The following is a 26189-nucleotide window of genomic DNA, read 5'->3' on the forward strand; positions in this document are numbered from 1 at the left end:
AACTGCAAGAAGCCCCTATCACGAGCCTTTTCCATCCTATGGAGAGGGAGCATGGACACGGGGGTCGTCCCTCAGTTACTAAAAACAACAGACATAGCCCCACTCCACAAAGGGGGCAGTAAAGCAACAGCAAAGAACTACAGACCAATAGCACTAACATCCCATATCATAAAAATCTTTGAAAGGGTCCTAAGAAGCAAGATCACCACCCATCTAGAAACCCATCAGTTACACAACCCAGGGCAACATGGGTTTAGAACAGGTCGCTCCTGTCTGTCTCAACTACTGGATCACTACGACAAGGTCCTAAATGCACTAGAAGACAAAAAGAATGCAGATGTAATATATACAGACTTTGCAAAAGCTTTCGACAAGTGTGACCATGGCGTAATAGCGCACAAAATGCGCGCTAAAGGAATAACAGGAAAATAACAAAAAGGCACAATACCGTGACTGGAACGATACACAAATAACCCGCACATAAAAGACAGAAGCTTACGACGACGTTTCGGTCCGACTTGGACCATTGACAAAGTCACACTCTGTGACTGTCAATGGTCCAAGTCGGACCGAAACGTCGTCGTAAGCTTCTGTCTTTTATGTGCGGGTTATTTGTGTATAATAACAGGAAAAGTCGGTCGATGGATCTATAATTTCCTCACTAACAGAACACAGAGAGTAGTCGTCAACAGAGTAAAGTCCGAGGCAGCTACGGTGAAAAGCTCTGTTCCACAAGGCACAGTACTAGCTCCCATCTTGTTCCTCATCCTCATATCCGACATAGACAAGGATGTCAGCCACAGCACCGTGTCTTCCTTTGCAGATGACACCCGAATCTGCATGACAGTGTCTTCCATTGCAGACACTGCAAGGCTCCAGGCGGACATCAACCAAATCTTTCAGTGGGCTGCAGAAAACAATATGAAGTTCAACGATGAGAAATTTCAATTACTCAGATATGGTAAACATGAGGAAATTAAATCTTCATCAGAGTACAAAACAAATTCTGGCCACAAAATAGAGCGAAACACCAACGTCAAAGACCTGGGAGTGATTATGTCGGAGGATCTCAACTTCAAGGACCATAACATTGTATCAATTGCATCTGCTAGAAAAATGACAGGATGGATAATGAGAACCTTCAAAACTAGGGAGGCCAAGCCCATGATGACACTCTTCAGGTCACTTGTTCTATCTAGGCTGGAATATTGCTGCACTCTAACAGCACCGGTCCTGGTCAACAAGGCTGTCAGCGTGCCTCGTTGTGCTCCCGGTTTTCTGGTGTTTTCACGGTCGCTCTTACGTGCTAGAACTTTAATTTGTGTCATCAATCCTATACGATACATCCCTCTAGCGCCTGGAACCAATCTTGGGCGGAAAACATTATATACTGAGTCAAAAAAGGAGAATTAGTGTGCATTACCTAGCAGAGTTTACTGCCAGAGGGGAATCATAGGCCTGTTTCCCGTGTGAAAAAAATAATAATAATTGAACTTTGTGTCAGAGGAAAGAAAGTCTCCCTGAAAGCATTGAGTATACATAGTGTATAGTGTATACTACAGTGGCTCCCTAGTATATTGATGATAAAGGCTAAAGTGTCATTTGAAAACAGGTGAATTTGTAAATGAAGTGATAAGCCTATAGAGGCAGGTGCCAGAAGTCGCCAGAAACTTACCACAGGTCAGCTGTTTTAATAATCTTCCTGGCTTGCTAGTGTACTCGCATATAATCTAGTGATACCAGTGAATAGCAGAATACAGTGTTGTAGTAGCAACTAACCAGTATTATAATGGTACTTAGTGGAGTGGAGTGACTTTCATTAGTTTCTTTTTCTTGAAATACCAGACGTTACTGTGAATTTCATATAACCTGTAGTTACCAGCGGTCGCAATATACACAACGAGAAGCAATTATTACTACAGAAAAAGCGTCCTTCCTCCAAAATTTGCACCAGTCAACTATAGTGATAATATAGCATTTATTGTGGTGGAGACGGAAAAAACAAAAATAGAAAAGCCAGATACAGCGATTGATAAACAAAGAGGTCGACTGTACGTCATTGTAGGAGCTGCCAGATATCACCGGCTCTTCAACACGCAAGTTATACTTTTGTATCAGTCAAATCACATATTACTCGGGTAGATAATTTCCAGTAGATCCTTCATGTGTTAGCTCAAATCACCGACCAGTATGTTTTAAATAATTGACCCACTGATCAGAGCAGATCGACTGGTCCGAACCCTTGACTGGTCCGAACCCGGGACTGGTTTCAAACAGTTTCGTTGGACAATAAAGCAGACTGTAAACGGATGGGTTTGTAGGCGCCCTTATAAACACAAACATTAAAAATCAGGAACGTGACGGTAAGCTGTCCAATATACAAAAAGAGTTAGAAACAGAAATACAAATAGCTAGAGCTTCATTTAAGGTTATTAATATAATATTCAAGAGGTTGCTAGTAGAATTGCAGTAAATCAACCATTCACATCATTATGAAGCTGTGTGTAGTCTGTGGTCAGTCAAACAAACGGGCTTCCACATGGATAAATTGTCATTTTTGTGGAAATTGGTGTCACGCTCCTTGTGCAGATATCCCAGAACTAGCTACAAGCAGTATTAAAACAGAGAAGTGTTTTTGGGTATGCCCAAATGAGGAAAATCTGTGGACTAAAATCCCCTCAAGGAAGGTTCCTTGATGTTGGTGAGGGGCTCTTGATTTAGGGAATTGGATCTGTGCTCCAGTTCCCCGAATTAAGCCTGAATGAGGCGCTGTATAATCCTCCGGGTTTAGCGCTTCCCCCTTGATTATAATAATAATAATGTGGACTAAAATCACAAGGGTATTAAAAGAGGACAACATCAAAGCTGCTTTCATAGAAAACCTGGAAGCTTTCTACAACAGATGGGAACATAAAAAGTCTGGGCTGAATGGTACTGCCCTTGATACTGGCCATGTAGTCACAAACTGTAAGGCTGGAGGTGATGTCCTGGTAGTCAGTAAATGTGGGGCTGATAGTGCTGTCCTGGGAGACAGTAATGGTGAAGCTGGAGGTGCTGTCCTGGGAGACAGAAATGGTGAAGCTGGAGATACTGTCCTGGGAGACAGTAATGGTGAAGCTGGAGATTTTGTCCAGGTAGTCGGGAATTATACGCAGGAAGGAATACATATAAATGACCTCATAGAGGACAGGAGCCATAGTAGGGAAACAAGTGTAGTCAAAGATAAGATAAAACCAATATTGCAAACTAGAAATACCGCAGGAAATAGCAAACAAGAGGACTCCAATAGCAATAGTGAGGATAAATTACCAAAAACAACTGGTGGGAGCTCCATTGTTGGTGCTAGGGAGGATAGGAATAAGACAGGGAAACATGCACCAACAGGGAATACAGTCACAGAAACCCAAGGCAAACGGAAACCAAGCCTGTGCACATACTATGCACTTGGTATCTGCTGGCATGGGAAATCTGGAAAAACAGATGGGACATGCAACTATGACCACCCTAGAAAATGTCATGTCCATATGACAACAGGAAAATGCAAACTCCCTTCCTGTAAGCTTTTTCACCCTGAAATGTGTACCTCTTCAGTACAGGAAAGACTGTGCTATAACTTAAATTGCCAGGCATACCATCTAAAGGGGACAAAAAGATACAAAACATCCAGGCCATGGGAAAACCTGGGTAGCCACAGCCACTCAAGAGGGAGAGGTTTTTTAGTGCCAGGAAGGAAAAAAAACTGGCAGGAAATGGCAGAAATCGTACACCAAATCCAGTCATTCCTGGAGTGGAACCACAGTCGATGGCCTCCACTCCAAACCAACAGATACAGATACTAATGCCGGAAAAAAAATCCCCCCCCAGTACCAACAATACCACCAGTCCGATAACATTCTTCTTTGCAAATATACAGGGTCTAAAGCCAGCAACAAACAACAAAATACCTTTCATCCGTGGACTGCTTGCAGAGGCAAAGGCAATGTTCGCGGCTTTCACTGAGACCCACATAAAGGATCACTTGGACAACGAAATATGGATTTCAGGTTACAACCTATACAGATGTGACAGAGTGAACAGGCAAAAGGGGGGGGTTGGCCTGTACATTGCAGAGTCACTTGTTTGCACAGAACTGCTTAATGCCTCAAATGATGTAGTGGAAGTTTTAGCAGTAAAGGTCGAGAACCAAAACCTAGTCATTGTGGTAGTCTACAAGCCTCCGGATGCAACTTCCCAGCAATTCCAGGAACAGCTGTTAAAAATTGACCACTGTCTGGAAAATCTTCCAGCTCCTGCACCCAACATCTTGCTCCTGGGGGATTTCAACTTAAGGCACCTAAAATGGAGGAATATAGCAAATAATATTGTTGCAGAAATAACACCAGGAGGCAGCTCTGATGAAAACTCACACTCACACGAGCTTTTAAATCTCTGCACAAAATTCAATTTAAACCAGCAAATAATAGAGCCTACTAGACTGGAGAATACACTAGACCTCATATTCACTAACAATGATGATCTGATAAGAAATGTCACCATATCAAAAACAATATACTCAGATCACAACATAATTGAGGTTCAGACATGTATGCGTGGAGCCCCAGACCGACAAAATGAGACTAGTCACGAGGGAGCATTCACCAAATTCAACTTCAATAACAAAAACATAAAGTGGGACCAAGTAAACCAAGTCCTAACCGATATAAGCTGGGAAGATATACTAAGCAACACAGACCCAAACTTATGCCTAGAACAGATTAACTCGGTGGCACTCGATGTATGCACAAGGCTTATTCCTCTAAGAAAAAGGAGGAGTAGATGTAAAATAGAAAGAGACAGGCGCTCCCTTTACAGGCGACGGAAAAGAATAACAGAGCGGCTAAAAGAGGTCAATATATCTGAAATGCGCAGGGAGACACTGGTCAGAGAAATAGCAAGCATCGAACTTAAGCTAAAAGAATCCTTTAGGAGTCAGGAATCGCGGGAAGAACTAAAAGCCATAAATGAAATCGAAAGAAACCCAAAGTATTTCTTCTCCTATGCCAAATCAAAATCGAGAACAACGTCCAGTATTGGGCCCCTACTTAAACAAGATGGGTCCTACACAGATGACAGCAAGGAAATGAGTGAGCTACTCAAGTCCCAATATGACTCAGTTTTTAGCAAGCCGCTAACCAGACTGAGAGTCGAAGATCAAAATGAATTTTTTATGAGAGAGCCACAAAATTTGATTAACACAAGCCTATCCGATGTTATCCTGACGCCAAATGACTTCGAACAGGCGATAAATGACATGCCCATGCACTCTGCCCCAGGGCCAGACTCATGGAACTCTGTGTTCATCAAGAACTGCAAGAAGCCCCTATCACGAGCCTTTTCCATCCTATGGAGAGGGAGCATGGACACGGGGGTCGTCCCACAGTTACTAAAAACAACAGACATAGCCCCACTCCACAAAGGGGGCAGTAAAGCAACAGCAAAGAACTACAGACCAATAGCACTAACATCCCATATCATAAAAATCTTTGAAAGGGTCCTAAGAAGCAAGATCACCACGCATCTAGAAACCCATCAGTTACACAACCCAGGGCAACATGGGTTTAGAACAGGTCGCTCCTGTCTGTCTCAACTATTGGACCACTACGACAAGGTCCTAAATGCACTAGAAGACAAAAAGAATGCAGATGTAATATATACAGACTTTGCAAAAGCCTTCGACAAGTGTGACCATGGCGTAATAGCGCACAAAATGCGTGCTAAAGGAATAACAGGAAAAGTCGGTCGATGGATCTATAATTTCCTCACTAACAGAACACAGAGAGTAGTCGTCAACAGAGTAAAGTCCGAGGCAGCTACGGTGAAAAGCTCTGTTCCACAAGGCACAGTACTCGCTCCCATCTTGTTCCTCATCCTTATATCCGACATAGACAAGGATGTCAGCCACAGCACCGTGTCTTCCTTTGCAGATGACACCCGAATCTGCATGACAGTGTCTTCCATTGCAGACACTGCAAAGCTCCAGGCAGACATCAACCAAATCTTTCAGTGGGCTGCAGAAAACAATATGAAGTTCAACGATGAGAAATTTCAATTACTCAGATATGGTAAACATGAGGAAATTAAATCGTCATCAGAGTACAAAACAAATTCTGGCCACAAAATAGAGCGAAACACCAACGTCAAAGACCTGGGAGTGATCATGTCGGAGGATCTCACCTTCAAGGACCATAACATTGTATCAATCGCATCTGCTAGAAAAATGACAGGATGGATAATGAGAACCTTCAAAACTAGGGAGGCCAAGCCCATGATGACACTCTTCAGGTCACTTGTTCTATCTAGGCTGGAATATTGCTGCACACTAACAGCACCTTTCAAGGCAGGTGAAATTGCCGACCTAGAAAATGTACAGAGAACTTTCACGGCGCGCATAACGGAGATAAAACACCTCAATTATTGGGAGCGCTTGAGGTTCCTAAACCTGTATTCCCTGGAACGCAGGAGGGAGAGATACATGATTATATACACCTGGAAAATCCTAGAGGGACTAGTACCGAACTTGCACACGAAAATCACTCATTACGAAAGCAAAAGACTTGGCAGACGATGCACCATCCCCCCAATGAAAAGCAGGGGTGTCACTAGCACGTTAAGAGACCATACAATAAGTGTCAGGGGCCCGAGACTGTTCAACTGCCTCCCAGCACACATAAGGGGGATTACCAACAGACCCCTGGCAGTCTTCAAGCTGGCACTGGACAAGCACCTAAAGTCAGTTCCTGATCAGCCGGGCTGTATGTTGGTTTGCTCGTATGTTGGTTTGCGTGCAGCCAGCAGCAACAGCCTGGTTGATCAGGCTCTGATCCACCAGGAGGCCTGGTCACTCAGACCGGGCACCATCCCCCCGCAGGGGTGGGGGACCATACGTCAGGGGCCCGAGACTGACTGCCTCCCCCCATAAGGGGGATTACCAACAGACCCCTGGCACTCTCTCCAGTCAGTGAAACTCTGGTTGATCAGCTGTCCAAAGGCCTGGTCACAGACCGGGCCGCGGGGGCGTTGACCCCCGAAACTCTCTCCAGGTAAACTCCAGGTAATATTGAGGAAACTCAAATATCACTTTGAGTATAGGCAACAGATCCTATATTTATTCATCTTCAACAATGCATAAAAAAAAACTTGAATTTAAAGAAAAACATTGCAATACCAGAAAAACACTAGTTCCGATTTGACCTTGAGTACAGGTAACATCTTAATGAATCTGATCTTACATTTCCTTGCCTTCAGTCTGCAAAATCATCTATCACATCATCAAAACCAATGATTTTCCCTATATAGGCCTATTTGTACTCTGTAATCATATAGGCTATATAGAAACGAATGATTTTTCTCGTGTTGCTGCAGCACCGTTTTGTGCATTAGTGTCACCTTTAGAGGCTCTATGGTGTCACCCGGGGCGGCCCTCCCCCATCCCCCCCTTACGACGCCACTGGTACTATAATGAACTATGTTTAGTCGCTGGTTAGCTCAAACTACTTTACGCTACTGTATATCATTATGTAATAACACCGGCCAGCAATGGTTTCAGTGCAGTTTAAAAACATTTCTGCCTAATTTTGGGATGCTGAATTCAAATCTGAACTTTTGTTCCAATAGTTTCTTTAAAATAGAACTCCACGGTGAACAGTTTCACCAAGATATGGCCATCAAGGAGAAGAATCTGGGAAACCTGGCTGTTTTGATTGGCGACACCTGCTGGACAATGGTGCGGAAGACCCGCCATACTGAACACAAGCAGTAAAGAAAAAGCCTGAAAACTGTCATGTAAATGTTTGTATAACTGGAATTTTATTTATGCATACTATATATGAATTTACGTTAAGGAAGATTAAGTTTTGTCAATGCCATGCACCACACTAGTATCTATGCATTATATAATACCTACGGTATGAGTGTTAGGTATGTGATAAATGGACTTTAAACAGCCAAAATATTGACCAGGAGGTTAAAAAAACACTACATGATAAAGACTAAAGTTTCAAATTTTCCACTATTAAAACATAGGGATTTGGAGTTTCCCCTCTGATTAAAATAAAAAAAAGCTCCTTTTGGAGAAACTATACAAGTTTGCTAATGTTTTTTCATTGATTACAACACTTCAGGGATTGGAAGTTTCAGGAGCCGGAAGTTACGTCTATTGCTATAGATATACTGTGACACGAAGTAACTTACCTGGGAGACGCGCTAAATTGCTGACCTAGAAAATGTACAGAGAACCTTCACGGCGCGCATAACGGAGATAAAACACCTCAATTACTGGGAGCGCTTGAGGTTCCTAAACCTGTATTCCCTGGAACGCAGGCAGGAGAGATACATGATTATATACACCTGGAAAATCCTAGAGGGACTAGTACCGAACTTGCACACGAAAATCACTCATTACGAAAACAAAAGACTTGGCAGACGATGCACCATCCCCCCAATGAAAAGCAGGGGTGTCACTAGCACGTTAAGAGACCATACAATAAGTGTCAGGGGCCCAAGACTGTTCAACTGCCTCCCAGCATACATAAGGGGGATTACCAACAGACCCCTGGCAGTCTTCAAGCTGGCACTGGACAAGCACCTAAAGTCGGTTCCTGACCAGCCGGGCTGTGGCTCGTACGTTGGTTTGCGTGCAGCCAGCAGCAACAGCCTGGTTGATCAGGCTCTGATCCACCAGGAGGCCTGGTCACAGACCGGGCCGCGGGGGCGTTGACCCCCGAAACTCTCTCCAGGTAAACTCCAGGTATAGGGGTGATGCAGCGTCTGCTAATGATAGGTAATCAGGTTCACTCAGAGGAAGGGAAAGATGGCTCCAATTTCTCTAGTGATGAGAGCTGTGATGAATGGTTTGAAAAACCGACAAGTTGAGGATTGAAACATTTATGCAACATATGGGAATCTTTATTCAGGAAATGTTTCGCACCTGAAGTCGGTTCCTGACCAGCCGGGCTGTGGCTCGTACGTTGGTTTGCGTGCAGCCAGCAGTAACAGCCTGGTTGATCAGGCTCTGATCCACCAGGAGGCCTGGTCACAGACCGCTCTGCGGGGGCGTTGACCCCCGGAACTCTCTCCAGGTAAACAGTGGCTTCATCAGTCCAATACAAAGCAGAAGGTGCAAGGAGAGAAGGAGTTTGAGGTAATCAGTCCCTCAGCCTGGAGTCTATGTGTTCAGTCCATCAATCTTGTAGAATGTACAGCATAGAGCCGTAGAAGTGGCTTATATACTGTAGTCAGGTGAGGCGAAGCAGGAGGCGGTGGGGTCATAGTGGTACCATCCACTAGTCGAAGTAGGTCTTCGTCCAAAGGTTGGACAAGTGTTGAAGAATTCTTTGTAACAAGATCCCATGATGCTACAGTGTCTGACAGTTGTGATGAATGCTTTGAAAAACCGACAAGTCTACAAAATAAAGATACTTGTCGGTTTTTCAAACCATTCATCACAACTGTCAGACACTGCGGCATCATGGGATCTTGTTACGAAGAATTCTTCAACACCTGTCCAACCTTTGGACGAAGACCTAGTTCGACTAGTGGATGGTACCACTATGACCCCACCGCCTCCTGCTTCGCCACATCTGACTACAGTATATAAGCCACTTCTACGGCCCTGTGCTGTACATTCTACAAGATTGATGGACTGAACACATCGACTCCAGGCTGAGGGACTGATTACCTCAAACTCCTCCTCCCCTTGCACCTTCTGCTTTGTATTGGACTAATGAAGCCACTGTGTGGCGAAACGTTTCCTGAATAAAGATTCCCATATGTTGCACAAGTGTCTCAATCTTCAGTGATGAGAACTCTTCCCAGGCATCAAGGGACTATGATTGTCTGTGGTTCTGACAAACTTATCCACTGTTGCGTAGACCTGTCTGTTATGATCAAAACTCCAAGGTCATACAGCGCCACAGGTTAGGGTGTGATCTGTGTAATATGCTTGATCTGAAACTAGCAAGGGTGGAGATTATTATTATAATCAAAGGGGAAGCGCTAAACCCGGCGGATTATACAGCGCCTGGGGGGGGGGGATGTGGAAGGCATTCAGGCTTAATTCGGGGAACTGGAGCACAGATCCAATTCCCTAAATCAAGAGCCCCTCACCAACATCAAGGAACCTTCCTTGAGGGGTCAAGGGTGGAGAGTTTAACGGAGGGAGAGTTCATAAGGGCGGTGAGGAGTGCTTTCCAGGAAGTATAATCAAAGGTTGTGTAACAGATATGTCAAAATGTCAAAGGTGGGTAGACTTGTCTGAAGTGTCCGACACAGTACACTCTCATATCTGAAAGCTTCCTAAAGGATCTTTGTACTATTAGTATTTACTCTTATTCTAATAGAATATACTGGGTATCATTTCCTTGAAAATCTAAGACTACACAACGTTTTGTCAACAACTGTCAGCGCTGTATGGCCCTTGTGGGTTTAGCGCTTAGTTATGATTATAACGTCGACAACTGCAGCCGTCTAAGATGAACCAAGAAAACTTCTTGCACGTTATTATAATCAAAGAAAGCACTAAACCGACAAGGGTCATACAGCAGCAACTTGCACAGATGTTAATCTCCCGACTTGCTAACTGATAACTCAATGATAAGGTGATAACACCTTACAGGTTACATGATAAGTCACATCTTGGCTAGTGCTGCCACGGTAGGTATTCAGTGCAATCTCAGATTCATTCATAGTTTGAAATTATAATATTCATATTCCCGTGAGGATCATACCAGGAGGCCTGGTCACAGACCGGGCCGCGGGGGCGTTGACCCCCGAAACTCTCTCCAGGTCTCCAGGTAAACAGCAGCTTGGAAATCCGGATTGATCCGAGGAAGGTGAGGGTAGCAGCTACTCCTTGTCTCAAGAGACCCTCAGCACCATCATCTTCTTTAAAGCAGTTATCAATTTAATTATCCAAGCAAGTATACAAAATATATCATGTCACTGTGCTAAAATGTATCCTGGCACTGTGCTAAAATGTTGATATCAGAGAAGGGCTCGGCAAATATTGGTGGTTCATCCAAGTACAGTTGGTTAGGTCAGGCCAGGTTAGGCTAACATGCAAAGGTATGAGAGGCTGAGCAACAATTTGAGAATGACATGACTGCAAAAGCCAAATCTGAACCAAAACTGCTTCACAGTCATGGCAGAAGAAAGACGAACGTAAAAGACCAGGTAATTTGATTGGAGGAGGAGAGCTTACTAGAGACGACAAGGAGATCTGCAAGGTGTTCAACAAACAATTTAATGTCAGTGGAAACAAAAGAATACCACAGAGCCTGGGAAAAACGAGCACACTAACAGATTGATGAATTACATATGTGCAACATCTGGGTATCTTTATTTTGTAGATATTTTGCCAACCAGTGTCTTTATCAATACAATACATGGATGTGATGTGAAGACTGAGGTGCTCATTACCTTATCCTAGACTGAGGGACTGATTACTCCATCTACTGTCTTCTGTATATAGTTATACAATCTTCAGATCATATTCATGTATTGTACTGATAAAGTCACTAAACAGCGAAACGTCTACAAAATAAAGATACCGAGATGTTGCACATGTGTTTAATTCACCTTGTTGGTATTACATACCATTAACACAGACACTAACAGGTACTGAACATGATACTCATAACAGGGAGAGAGGTGATAAAACCGTTGAGTGAGCTGGATATATTACAGTCAATGGGACCCGACAAGATATCACCATGGATTCTGAAAGAGGAGAACAGAAGCACTGTCTGAGCTACTTAGATCAATAACAAGTCAATGGATACAGGCCAGCTGCCAGAGATCTGGAAGACAGCAGATATACGCGAGAGAGGGATGGGTGGATTGCATATTCTTGTACTGCAAGTAGGAATCTGATAAGATACCTCATACAAGACTGATGCATAAATTTGAGGTACAAACTGGGATAAGAGGGAATGTACTCCATTGGATCAAAAAGTACCTGACTGGGAAGGAGACAGTGGATGATTATCTGAGATGTCAAAATGAGGAAGTTTAACAAAAGAAGCTCTGTAAGAAGCGCAAAGTTCTGTATTAGGACATACTAAAAGGGATTTAGGTCAGATGTATTCCTGTTTACTGATGATGTACAACTAATGAGAATAAAAACTGACAAGGAAAGAATATAAATGGATCTGGACAAACTGCAAGAAAGGTCGGATTAGTGGTTACTCGAATTCAACTCCGGTAAATGCAAGGTTATGAAGATTGGGAAGGGGCAAGAATATCAAACTGAATAGACTCAGGGATCAGAGGCTGTTTTTCTCACTCAAGGAAAAAGACTTAGGAGTGAGCATATTGCCGGAGGCACGCATCGGCTGAATAACCTCTGCAACCAATGTTCATTTGGCAAATCTTAGCAAAGTCAGTCATGGCCCTTTATGCAACATGTTAGGTTCATCTTGGAGTGTGCAGCACCAGCATGGAATTTTCACCTGATAAAGAATTTTAAGAAACTGGATAAGGTACAAAGGTATGCAATGGGGCTAGTTCCAGAAGCTGAAGAGAAGCTAATGGATACTGAAACTTACAATATTAAAGGAAGAAGGAATCAGGGGCAACATACAGTATACTCACGGAACTGATAGTGGACAGGAACAATTAGAGAGGTGGGAAATAGGTACAGAGGGCACAACTGAAAGTTAGAGACACGAGTCACAAGCATGACAGTAAGTACTTCTTCAGCTCAGGGTCCATATATAGTTTTAAATGTAGATACAATAAGGATTAGGAATGAATCTGACAAAGTTGAGAGACAGGGCCAGGAGCTAAGATTCGACCATTGCAACACATACAGATAGGTAATTTCTTACACCTACACTCGCTCACTCACTCTTTCACACACACACACACACACACACACACACACACACACACACACACAGGATCAAATGGAAGGACAAGCGCACCCCCCCAGAAACACCTGCAGAAGGACTCCAGCCACGACACCCCCAAGGCAACTGAACAATCCAAACCAACCATCACACACCGATCCCTCTGTTTCCACCCCCCGCACCACAGTTACAGTATTAGAACAGAAGCTGAAGGTTTGGTACACAAATGCAGATGGATTAACGAATAAACATGAGGAATGGCAAGAAAGAATCAATGAGAAGTCCCCAGACATCATAGCAGTTACAGAAACAAAACTCATGGAGACAATAACAGATGCAATCTTCCCACCAGGATACCAGATCATGAGGAAAGATAGAAGGGGCAGGGGGGGAGGTGGGGTTGCTCTGCTCGTAAAAAACAGATAAAAATTCGAGAAAATGGAAGGAATAGATGAGATGGGAGAAAGAGACTACATAGCAGGTACACTTCAGTCTGGGGAACACAAAGTGGTCATTGCAGTGATGTATAATCCACCACAGAACTGCAGGAGGCCAAGAGAGGAATATGAAGAGAGCAACGGAGCAATGGTGGACACACTTGCTGAGGTGGCAAGAAGAGCTCACTCCAGCAGAGCAAAGTTGCTGGTTATGGGGGATTTCAACCACAGGGAGATTGACTGGGAAAACCTGGAGTCACATGGGGGTCCCGAAACATGGAGAGCCAGGAAGTTGGACATGGTGCTGGAAAACCTCATGCACCAACATGTTAAGGACACTACCAGAGTGAGAGGGGAGGATGAACCAGCAAGATTGGACCTTGTGTTCACCCTGGGCAGCTCAGATATTGAGGACATCAAGTATGAGAGTCCCCTAGGAGCTAGCGACCACGTGGTTCTGTGCTTTGAATACATAGTAGAGCTGCAAGTGGAGAGAATAACAGGAGTTGAATGGGAAAAGCCTGACTATAAAAGAGGGGACTACACAGGGTTGAAGAACTTCCTGCGGGAGGTCCAGTGGGACAGAGAACTGGCAGGAAAGCCAGTAAATGAAATGATGGAATATGTAACAACAAAATGCAAGGAGGCAGTGGAAAGGTTTATTCCCAAGGGCAACAGTAACAACGGGAAGACCAGAACGAGCCCCTGGTTTACCCGACGGTGTAAGGAGGCAAAAAGTGCAATAGAGAATGGAAAAAGTACAGAAGGCAGAGAACACACGAAAATAGGAAGATCAGTCGCAGAGCCAGGAATGAGTACGCACAGGTAAGGAGGGAGGCCCAGCGACAGTATGAAAATGACATAGCATCGAGAATCAAGACTGACCCGAAACTGTTGTATAGCCACATTAGGAGGAAGACAACAGTCAAAGACCAGGTGATCAGATTAAGGACAGAAGGTGGAGAACTCACAAGAAATGATCAGGAGGTATGTGAGGAGCTGAACAGGAGATTTAAGGAAGTTTTTACAGTAGAGACAGGAAGGGCTGTGGGAAGACAGCACAGAAGGGAACATCAAGAGGGAATATACCAACAAGTGTTGGATGACATACGAACAACTGAGGAGGAGGTGAAGAAGCTCTTAAGTGACCTTGACACCTCAAAGGCCATGGGACTGGACATCTCCCCATGGGTCCTTAGAGAAGGAGCAGAGATGCTGTATGTGCCTCTAACCACAATCTTCAACACATCCCTTGAAACTGGGCAACTACCTGAGAAATGGAAGACAGCTAATGTAGTCCCCATATTTAAGAAAGGAAACAGAAATGAGGCACTAAACTACAGACCTGTGTCTCTGACATGTATTGTGTGCAAAGTCATGGAGAAGATTATCAGGAGGAGAGTGGTCGAACACCTGGAAAGGAACAAGATTATAAATGAAAACCAGCATGGGTTCATGGAAGGCAAATCTTGTATCACAAACCTCCTGGAGTTTTATGACAAGGTAACAGAAGTAAGACACGAGAGAGAGGGGTGGGTAGATTGCGTTTTCCTAGACTGCAGGAAGGCCTTTGACACAGTTCCCCACAAGAGATTAGTGCAGAAGCTGGAGGATCAGGCGCACGTAAAAGGGAGGGCACTGCAATGGATAAGGGAATACCTGACAGGGAGGCAGCAACGAGTCATGGTACGTGAAGAGGTATCACAGTGGGCGCCTGTTACGAGCGGGGTCCCACAGGGGTCAGTTCTAGGACCAGTACTATTTTTGATATATGTGAACGACATGATGGAAGGAATAGACTCTGAAGTGTCCCTGTTCGCAGATGACGTGAAGTTGATGAGAAGAATTAAATCGGACGAGGATGAGGCAGGACTGCAAAGAGACCTGGACAGGCTGGACATGTGGTCCAGCAACTGGCTTCTCGAATTCAATCCAGCCAAATGCAAAGTCATGAAGATTGGGGAGGGGCAAAGAAGACCGCAGACAGAGTATAGGCTAGGTGGACAAAGTCTACAGACCTCACTCAGGGAGAAAGACCTTGGGGTGACCATAACACCGAGCACATCACCGGAGGCACATATCAACCAAATAACCGCTGCAGCATACAGGCGCCTGGCAAACCTGAGAATAGCGTTCCGATACCTTAATAAGGAATCGTTCAAGACACTGTACACTGTGTATGTTAGGCCCATACTGGAGTATGCAGCACCAGTCTGGAACCCACACCTGGTCAAGCACGTCAAGAAGTTAGAGAAAGTACAAAGGTTTGCAACAAGGCTAGTCCCAGAGCTCAAGCGAATGTCGTACGAGGAAAGGTTAAGGGAAATTGGACTGACGACACTGGAGGACAGAAGGGTCAGGGGAGACATGATAACACCATACAAGATACTGCGGGGAATAGACAAGGTGGACAGAGATAGGATGTTCCAGAGAGGGGACACAGGGACAAGGGGTCACAACTGGAGGCTGAAGACTCAGACGAGTCACAGGGACGTTAGGAAGTATTTCTTCAGTCATAGAGTTGTCAGCAAGTGGAATAGCCTAGCAAGTGAAGTAGTGGAGGCAGGAACCATACATAGTTTTAAGAAGAGGTATGACAAAGCTCAGGAAGCAGAGAGAGATAGGATCCAGTAGCGATCAGTGAAGAGGCGGGGCCAGGAGCTGAGTCTCGACCCCTGCAACCACAATTAGGTGAGTACAATTAGGTGAGTACACACACACACACACACAAACACACTGGAAGAATGGAGACAGGAGAGATGGGGGGGGGGTATGATAATGACATATAAAAGACTGAGAGGAATCGACAACAGAGACAGGATGTTCCAGAGATGGGACACAGCAACAAGGGGTCACAGTTGGAAGTTGAAGACTCAGATGAATCACAGGGATGTTTGTGCAGTCACAGAGTTGTCAGGAAGTGGAATAGTCTGGGACGTGATGTAGTGGAGGCAGGATCCATGCATAGCTTTAAGAAGAGGTATGATAAAGCTCATGGAGCAGGAAGAGTGACCTAGTAGCTGCAAGTGAAGAGGCGGGGCCAGGAACTGACTCGACCCCTGCAACCACAACTAGGTGAGTATACACACACGTGACGAGGTGTCAGAGTGGGCGCCTATGACGAGCGGAGTTCTACAAGGGTCAATCCTAGGGCCAGTGCTCTTTTTGGTATATGTGAATGACATGACAGAATGGACAGACTCAGTGTCCCTGTTTGCAGATAACATGAAGCTAATGTGGAGAATTCAAATGGATGAGGATCAGGTGGGACTACAAAGGGATCTGGACAGGTTGCAAACCTGGTCCAATAATCGCTCCTGGAGTTTAACCCCACCAAATGCAAAGTCATGAAGATTGGGGAAAGTGAAAGAAGACTGCAGACAGAGTACAGGCTAGGGGACCAAAGACTGCAAACCTCACTCAAATAAATGGATCTTGGGGTCAGTATAATGCCGAGCACATTTCCTGAGGCACACATCAACCAATTAACTGATGCAGCACATGGGCAGCAGGCAAAACTCAGAATATCGTTGACATGATAACAACATATAAAATACTGAGATGAATTGACAGGGTGGATAGGGACACCACCTATGACTGCTGCACCTCTCCTGCCATATGGTTAATAAGCACCTTGAAGCATATATGTGAACAGTATTTAGATAAAGGTAGGGAAGTTTTCATTGCATCTATGGATTTAAAAAAGGCATATGATAGAGTGGATAGGGGAGCAATATGGCAGATGTGCAAGTGTATGGAATAGGTAGTAAGCTACTAAATGCTGCAAAGTTTTTATGAGGATAGTGAGGCTCAGGTTAGGGTGTGTAGGAGAGAGGGAGACTACTTCTCGGTAAAAGTAGGTCTTAGACAGGGATGTGTAATGTCACCATGGTTGTTTAATATATTTATAGATGGAGTTGTAAAAGAAGTAAATGCTTGAGTGTTGGGGAGAGGGGTGGAATTAAAGGATTAAATTTTCGGGAATCAAATACAAAATGGGAGTTGACAGTTACTTTTTGCTGATGATGCTGTACTTTTGGGATATTGTAAAGAAAAGTTGCAGAGGTTAGTGGATGAGTTTTTGGAGGGTGTGTAAAGGTAGAAAATTGAAAGTGAACATAGACAAGAGTAAGCTGATGAGGGTATCAAACAATTTAGATAAAGAAAAATTGGATATCACATAAGAGAGAGGGAGTATAGAAGAAGTGAATGCTTTCAGATATTTGGGAGTTGACTTGTCAGTGGATGGATTTATGAAAGATGAGGTTAACCATAGAACCGATGAAGGAAAAAAGGTGAGTGGTGCATCGAGGTATCTGTGGAGTCAAAAAATGTTATCCATGGAGGCAAAGAAGGGAATGTACGAAAGTATAGTGGTACCAACACTCCTATGTGGGTGTGAAGCTTGGGTTGTAAATGCCGCAGCAAGGAGGCGGCTGGAGGCAGTGGATATGTCGTGTCTAAGGGCAATGGATAGTATAAATATTATGCAGAGAATTTGGAGTGTGGAAATTAGGAGGAGGTGTGGAGCTACTAAAAGTATTAGTCAGAGAGCTGAAGAGGGGTTGTTGAGGGGGTTTGGTCATTTAGAGAGAATGGATCGAAGTAGAATGACTTGGAGAGCATATACATCTGTAGGGGAAGGAAGGCGGGGTAGGGGTTGTCCTCAAAAAAACCATACCCCCGGCCGGGATTGAACCCGCGGTCATAGAGTCTCAAAACTCCAGCCCGTCGCGCTAGCCACTAGACCAGCTAGCCACAATAAGATTCATCCAACTAGGTATATTTCTACACCATAGGAAAGTTAGCACAGGCACCTCTGTGACCACAAATGCAAGTTTTTACAGACGAATCTCCAGCGAGCGTGGCCGTGACGAACTCTAGCTCAAGTCCCTTCACTGCCGTCAACATGACTTAAGAAATCGTAATGACACGATTGCAAATAAACCATACCCCCGGCCGGGATTGAACCCGCGGTCATAGAAGGGACTTGAGCTAGAGTTCGTCACGGCCACGCTAGCTGGAGATTCGTCTGTAAAAACTTGGGGTAGGGGTTGTCCTCAAAAAGGTTGGAAGGAGGGTGTAAAGGAGGTTTCGTGGGCGAGGGGCTTGGACTTCCAGCAAGCATGTGTGAGCTTGTTAGATAGGAGTGAATGAAGTTGAATGATTTTTGGGACCTGACGATCTGTTGGAGTGTGAGCAGGGTAATATTTTGTGAAGGGATTCAGAGAAACCAGTTAGCCAGACTTGATTCCTGGAAATGGGAAGTACAATGCCTGCACTTTAAACGAGGGGTTTGGGATATTGGCAGTTTGGAGGGACTTCTAAACTGTCGTATCTGAGCGCCTCTGCAAAGACAGTACTCACTAATTGTGGTTGCAGTTTTCAAGGCTCAGCTCCTGGCCCCGCCTCTTCACTGAACGCTACTAGGTCCTCACTCTCCCTGCTCCATGAGCTTTATCATACCTCTTCTTAAAGCTATGTATGGTTCCTGCCTCCACTACATCACTCGCCAGACTGATCGACTTCCTGACTTCTCTACGACTGAAGAAATACTTCCTAACATCCCTTTGACTCATCTGAGTCTTCAACTTCCAAGTGTGACCCCTTGTTTCTGTGTCCCCTCTCTGGAACATCCTGTCTCTGTCCACCTTCTCTATTCTGAAGAATTTTGTATGTCGTTATTCGTAGGACATTCCCCTTAGCTCTGGAACTAACCTTGTCGCAAACCTTTGCACTTTCTCTAATTTCTTGACGTGCCTGACCCAGTGTGGGTTCCAAACTGGTGCTGCATACTCCACTATATGCCTGATGTACATGGTGTACAGTGTCTTGAACGATTCCTTACTAAGGTATCTGAATGCTATTTACAGGTTTACCAGGCGCCCATATGCTGCAGCAGTTATCTGGTTGATGTGTGCTTCCGGAGACGTGCTCGGTGTTATGCTCACCCCAAGATCTTTCTCCTTGAGCGAGGTTTGCAGTCTTTGGCCACCTAGCCTATACTCTGTCTGCGGTCTTCTTTGCCCTTCCCGATCTTCATGACTCTGCATTTGACAGGGTTAAATTCGAGAAGCTAGTTGCTGGACCAGGTGTCCAGCCTGTCCAGGTCTCTTTGAAGTCCTGCCTGTGTAGTCCCCCCTTTTATAGTTTGGCTTTTCCCATTCAACTCCTGTTACCCTCTCCACTTGTAACTCTGCTATGTAATCAAAACTCAGGACCATGTGATCAGTAGCCTCTCACATGTGATGTCCTCAATATCTTTCTGACAGTATATAAATCTCTTTCTCACGTCTTGGTATAAAATTAATAAAGCCCCTGTTAGGCAAAACATCTTTAATAAAAATACCCAGGAGTTATACATGTGTCTTGTTCATCATCTTGTTAGTATTATAAATGTACCTTTGATCTAGTTAAGTAAGTAAGTAAGTAAGTAAGTTTATTCAGGTATACACAAATACAGTTACATAGAATTATCATACATAGCAGCATATGTGTAGAGAACCTAGGATAACCCAAAAAAGTCAGACAGAGTTATAACCCTGGGTACTCCAATGTAAACAGTGAAAGGAGAAAAACACTCCGACCCTTAATACATGTACCTGGTAATCTTAAGTCTAAGTAATAGAAAATTTAGATATTAAGCATAACTGTCCATTTAAGATTTATCTTGTTAAGTTTCTCTGGTTTAGTGTACCATGGTCTGGTAGGCAATGCTTTTGCTTCACACACACAGAGTATCCATAGTTCAATCCCTGGTAAGGGTGGAAACACTGGGCATGTTTCCTTACACCTGCTGTCCAGTTCACCTAGCAAGTAAGTAGTAGGTACCTGGGTGCTAGTTGAATGGTGTAGGTTGCATCCTGGGGGACAAGATTGTGGACCCCAGTGTAAATAAGACAGACAGTCCCTCAATGATGCACTGCCTTTCTTAGATATCCTGGGTGGCTAACCCTCCGGGGCTAAAAATCCAAACAAAATCTTATCTCTCTTATCTTATCTTACCTAATTCTTTTAAAACCCTTTAGGGGGCAGTACCGAGTGTGCTCGGACCTGAACGTATGGTTTTTGCGCATGTCCTCCTACTCCCCCCGTGCATCTGGGTTCCCATTCTCTATTTCTGACCAATCAGAAGCCTTCGCTGATTCGCTCCAGCTAAGTGGCGATGGCGTTTCCTTGCTTCCCATTGGTCGAGAGAGCAAAATGTAAACACTTCTAGCTTGGCGTCACCCTGACACGTTTTTTTCGTCGAGTGCTCCTCATATACTTTTGCATTTCACCCTCTACAATGTCGGTAAGTACTGATTTGTGTGTCTAGTGCGTAAATGAATAGTTTAGCTATATTTTGATATATGTATATAAAAAGTCGTTGTGAAGCATAATAAGAGTGCACCATGCAAATGAAAAAAAGTGCAACAAAACAGGTCCGAGCACACTCTGACCCGCCACTTTAGGTGCTATTTTAAACTTTCAGTATATAAATATTTCCATAAAATTTTGTAGTGTATATATGAATTCAGTAGTGGTCTGGGTGTGTACAGAACGTTTTTATTCTCCTTCCAGATCAATCAGAAATTGTTCTATGGTGAGTCCTCCAAGGATAAGTCGAAATTTGTCTGTGTTTGGGATGTAAGTGACTCAGGTCAAGACCCAGATGACCTGCAATTGGTGCAGTGGTGATGAACTGTCAAACTTGGAATTCCCATCTGGATTTCGGTTCCAACGTGCAGAAAGGCCAGATGACAGTGTGAGGTTGGATAGACAACTAGGTCACTGGCCAGTGCTAGGTAAGAATAAAAGAATAATCATGTCATCCTCATTTTCCTGTGCCACATGCAAAGTAAATCTATGCATCAAGAAGGATAGAAATTGCTTCATAAAGTTTCATTGCAAAAATTAGTGATGTATAATGATTGTTCTTTCTCAGGAAACTCAGGAATATTTCAAATGAAAGTTGTATCCCATTGCAATGTGTCATTGTTGATAACTAGTTTGTATTTCTATTTTTTTAATGCTTATATAATGTTCTGAAACAAGTTCCATTTATGTTTTTTATACTGTCTACTTGTATAATAAATTTAAAAAATAGTTATTTTTTTTTTTTTTAACATTTGCAACCTTGCAACACTTTAAATTGTTCTACCTCTAAGGGGCAGGTCCGAGTTTACTCGGACTTCGCATATCTGCAATTGCTCCACATTTAACTTTTACAACTCAATTTATACGGGCTCATTGACCTTACATTGAGCGGCTCTATCCACTCATACGAAATCAATTTCGAATTCGTATTTTGGTCTGCCTTGCCACCTGAAGGGTTAAAAGTTACTTGTAATAAGGTGATGGTTAGGGTTTTAACAGGATGAAGTAATGAATATGCATGATATGACACAATTTTGTACAATTTTATATATACAAATATATGCTGAATAAGCACAAATCTTTATAAGTACACAACCACAATTAAGTATTGTATTTAAATTAGTACCCTTAGCATATGTACACAAGCAACCCTTAGCATATGTACACAAGCAACCCTTAGCATATGTACACAAGCAACCCTTAGCATATGTACACAAGCAACCCTTGTGTAATTGTTCAAACAAAAATCTGAATATAAATAGAGGAGTAATTACACTAACACCATTACTGTCAATGTATCTTAAGTAGAGAATAATACAACACCAAGTTAAGAGTTATGCAAATTACTTTTCAGTTTAAGAATGGGAGTAGTTAGTTTCCATGCTGACTTTGTGTCAGTCATGATGATGGTGATGACAGTGGCAATGGCTGCCTATGAACGAACTGAATTTATAGTGACATCAGAATCGCCCTTCTGCACACCATTCCCAGGCTTCCTCACCTGTGACTTCAAAGAAGCAGATAAGGTGAGGCAAAAGAACAATGGTATTCTTACTGATTAAATGGTTGTGATACATTTGTTGTATAGATATATTAATTTTTAGAAGCTTATAATGCATTTGTTGCCATCTGTATGATGCATTAACTGTATTATATCTGACTGTATGATGAGCATATTGTATAAGGTAATGGATGAATTAATTATAGTGAGAGTGTGATGCATATATTGTTGTTGGACAATGATATGCTTACTGCAATACCAAACCATGTAATATAAAAAAGCAATGCTTTTTCAGGTAAAAATATACGAAATACATTTATTGTGAACATACGTGGCATTTGTGTTGTGAATAAGATGCAATTTGATGTATATACAGGTGGCCCGCCACATTCACGAGGGTTAGGGGATAAAGAACCTCATGAACGTTGAAAATTCGTGAATGTTTGGTGCACAAATATATTGTAGGGAAATATAATAATAGCATTTACTTACTTATGTGCGGGTTATTTGTGTATCGTTCCAGTCACGGTATTGTGCCTTTTTGTTATTTAAGCATTTACTTAGCCTAACAATACTGCTTCCTTAACCTACTGAACCATGAACAATCAAAAAACACATGAAAACATTGTAAAATACATACATGTATTGTATATACATATATGTTATGGTTTAATAACAAATAATGAACAAACAAAATACTCACCACTCATAAGGTTAGGCAGACGAACTCGGATGAATTGTGATGATGATGATAGTTAGCCATGCAGTTACTGATGACAGTTGAATGGAGGTGATATTATGAAGTGTAACTGCACGGCACGATAAGTCTAGTGTGTGGATTCTAACTCTTCACTGCCAGCGTCACTGCCGATAATAGACAGTGGATCATCGACATCACTAGAGTCAGAGTTAGCAGGAGTAGTGGCAGGCTTCCTTGAGAAGAACATTGTGATGAGCAACTGAGACAGTTTCTTCTTCATATCTACAAACAGAGTTTTGTAGGGAATTATGCTCCTATCAATGTCGTGAGTGGTGGACTGGCGGGCTGGCTGCCAGTTGAGGGGGTAAGAGGGAGGGTAGTAGGGACGTGGTGGGAAGCATAAATATGATTAAGAGGCTGGGCATTCGCAAATGTTCGAAGCTTGTGAAAGTGGAACTTGCGAATGTGGAGGGCCACCTGTGTTGTATACTGTATATTTATATTTTTTTTTTTATTATCACACTGGCCGATTCCCACCAAGGCAGGGTGGCTCGAAAAAGAAAAACTTTCACCATCATTCACTCCATCACTGTCTTGCCAGAAGGGTGCTTTACACTACAGTTTTTAAACTGCAACATTAACACCCCTCCTTCAGAGTGCAGGCACTGTACTTCCCATCTCCAGGACTCAAGTCCGGCCTGCCGGCTTCCCTGAACCCCTTCATAAATGTTACTTTGCTCACACTCCAACAGCACGTCAAGTATTAAAAACCATTTGTCTCCATTCACTCCTATCAAACACGCTCACGCATGCCTGCTGGAAGTCCAAGCCCCTCGCACACAAAACCTCCTTTACCCCCTCTCTCCAACCTTTCCTAGGCCGACCCCTACCCTTCCTTCCACTACAGACTGATACACTCTTGAAGTCATTCTGTTTCGCTCCATTCTCTCTACATGTCCGAACCACCTCAACAACCCTTCCTCAGCCCTCTGGACAACAGTTTTGGTAATCCCGCACCTCCTCCTAACTTCCAAACTACGAATTCTCTGCATTATATTCACACCACACATTGCCCTCAGACATGACATCACTGCCTCCAGCCTTCTCCTCGCTGCAACATTCATCACCCATGCTTCACACCCATATAAGAGCGTTGGTAAAACTATACTCTCATACATTCCCCTCTTTGCCTCCAAGGACAAAGTTCTTTGTCTCCACAGACTCCTAAGTGCACCACTCACTCTTTTCCCCTCATCAATTCTATGATTCACCTCATCTTTCATAGACCCATCCGCTGACACGTCCACTCCCAAATATCTGAATACATTCACCTCCTCCATACTCTCTCCCTCCAATCTGATATTCAATCTTTCATCACCTAATCTTTTTGTTACCCTCATAACGTTACTCTTTCCTGTATTCACCTTTAATTTTCTTCTTTTGCACACCCTACCAAACTCATCCACCAATCTCTGTAACTTCTCTTCAGAATCTCCCAAGAGCACAGTGTCATCAGCAAAGAGCAGCTGTGACAACTCCCACTTTGTGTGTGATTCCTTATCCTTTAACTCCACGCCTCTTGCCAAGGCCCTCGCATTCACTTCTCTTACAACCCCATCTATAAATATATTAAACAACCACGGCGACATCACACATCCCTGTCTAAGGCCTACTTTTACTGGGAAATAATTTCCCTCTTTCCTACATACTCTAACTTGAGCCTCACTATCCTCGTAAAAACTCTTCACTGCTTTCAGTAACCTACCTCCTACACCATACACTTGCAACATCTGCCACATTGCCCCCCTATCCACCCTGTCATACGCCTTTTCCAAATCCATAAATGCCACAAAGACCTCTTTAGCCTTATCTAAATACTGTTCACTTATATGTTTCACTGTAAACACCTGGTCCACACACCCCCTACCTTTCCTAAAGCCTCCTTGTTCATCTGCTATCCTATTTTCCGTCTTACTCTTAATTCTTTCAATAATAACTCTACCATACACTTTACCAGGTATACTCAGCAGACTTATCCCTCTATAATTTTTGCACTCTCTTTTATCCCCTTTGCCTTTATACAAAGGAACTATGCATGCTCTCTGCCAATCCCTAGGCACCTTACCCTCTTCCATACATTTATTAAATAATTGCACCAACCACTCCAAAACTATATCCCCACCTGCTTTTAACATTTCTATCTTTATCCCATCAATCCCGGCTGCCTTACCCCCTTTCATTTTACCTACTGCCTCACGAACTTCCCCCACACTCACAACTGGCTCTTCCTCACTCCTACAAGATGTTATTCCTCCTTGTCCTATACACGAAATCACAGCTTCCCTATCTTCATCAACATTTAACAATTCCTCAAAATATTCCCTCCATCTTCCCAATACCTCTAACTCTCCATTTAATAACTCTCCTCTCCTATTTTTAACTGACAAATCCATTTGTTCTCTAGGCTTCCTTAACTTGTTAATCTCACTCCAAAACTTTTTCTTATTTTCAACAAAATTTGTTGATAACATCTCACCCACTCTCTCATTTGCTCTCTTTTTACATTGCTTCACCACTCTCTTAACCTCTCTCTTTTTCTCCATATACTCTTCCCTCTTTGCATCACTTCTACTTTGTAAAAACTTCTCATATGCTAACTTTTTCTCCCTTACTACTCTCTTTACATCATCATTCCACCAATCGCTCCTCTTCCCTCCCGCACGCACTTTCCTGTAACCACAAACTTCTGCTGAACACTCTAACACTACATTTTTAAACCTACCCCATACCTCTTCGACCCCATTGCCTATGCTCTCATTAGCCCATCTATCCTCCAATAGCTGTTTATATCTTACCCTAACTGCCTCCTCTTTTAGTATATAAACCTTCACCTCTCTCTTCCCTGATGCTTCTATTCTCCTTGTATCCGATCTACCTTTTACTCTCAGTGTAGCTACAACTAGAAAGTGATCTGATATATCTGTGGCCCCTCTATAAACATGTACATCCTGAAGTCTACTCAACAGTCTTTTATCTACCAATACATAATCCAACAAACTACTGTCATTTCGCCCTACATCATATCTTGTATACTTATTTATCCTCTTTTTCTTAAAATATGTATTACCTTTAACTAAACCCCTTTCTATACAAAGTTCAATCAAAGGGCTCCCATTATCATTTACACCTGGCACCCCAAACTTACCTACCACACCCTCTCTAAAAGTTTCTCCTACTTTAGCATTCAGGTCCCCTACCACAATTACTCTCTCACTTGGTTCAAAGGCTCCTATACATTCACTTAACAT

General features: G+C 43.3%; 2 protein-coding genes across 2 annotated transcripts in view; one reads left to right on the top strand and one right to left on the bottom strand.

Annotated features, from left to right (window-relative positions):
* The first annotated feature begins 20968 nt into the window (after positions 1–20968).
* The window catches only part of LOC128695357 (uncharacterized), a 31569-nt gene continuing 26348 nt past the window's right edge, over positions 20969–26189 (top strand). The window contains exons 1-2 of the mRNA XM_070095379.1: positions 20969–21108; positions 22035–22206. Of these exons, the coding sequence (XP_069951480.1) occupies positions 22042–22206 (165 nt within the window). The 5' untranslated portion in view covers positions 20969–21108; positions 22035–22041. The remainder of the gene's footprint in view (positions 21109–22034; positions 22207–26189) is intronic.
* Positions 20971–26189, bottom strand: part of LOC128695358 (succinate dehydrogenase assembly factor 4, mitochondrial) — a 78485-nt gene continuing 73266 nt past the window's right edge. Inside the window, exons 4-5 of the mRNA XM_070095387.1 lie at positions 22885–23163; positions 20971–21104 (exon numbers count right to left, since the gene is read on the bottom strand). Of these exons, the coding sequence (XP_069951488.1) occupies positions 23009–23163 (155 nt within the window). The 3' untranslated portion in view covers positions 20971–21104; positions 22885–23008. The remainder of the gene's footprint in view (positions 21105–22884; positions 23164–26189) is intronic.

Source organism: Cherax quadricarinatus, chromosome 50 (assembly GCF_038502225.1).
Source record: "Cherax quadricarinatus isolate ZL_2023a chromosome 50, ASM3850222v1, whole genome shotgun sequence".
Lineage (NCBI taxonomy): Eukaryota > Metazoa > Arthropoda > Malacostraca > Decapoda > Parastacidae > Cherax > Cherax quadricarinatus.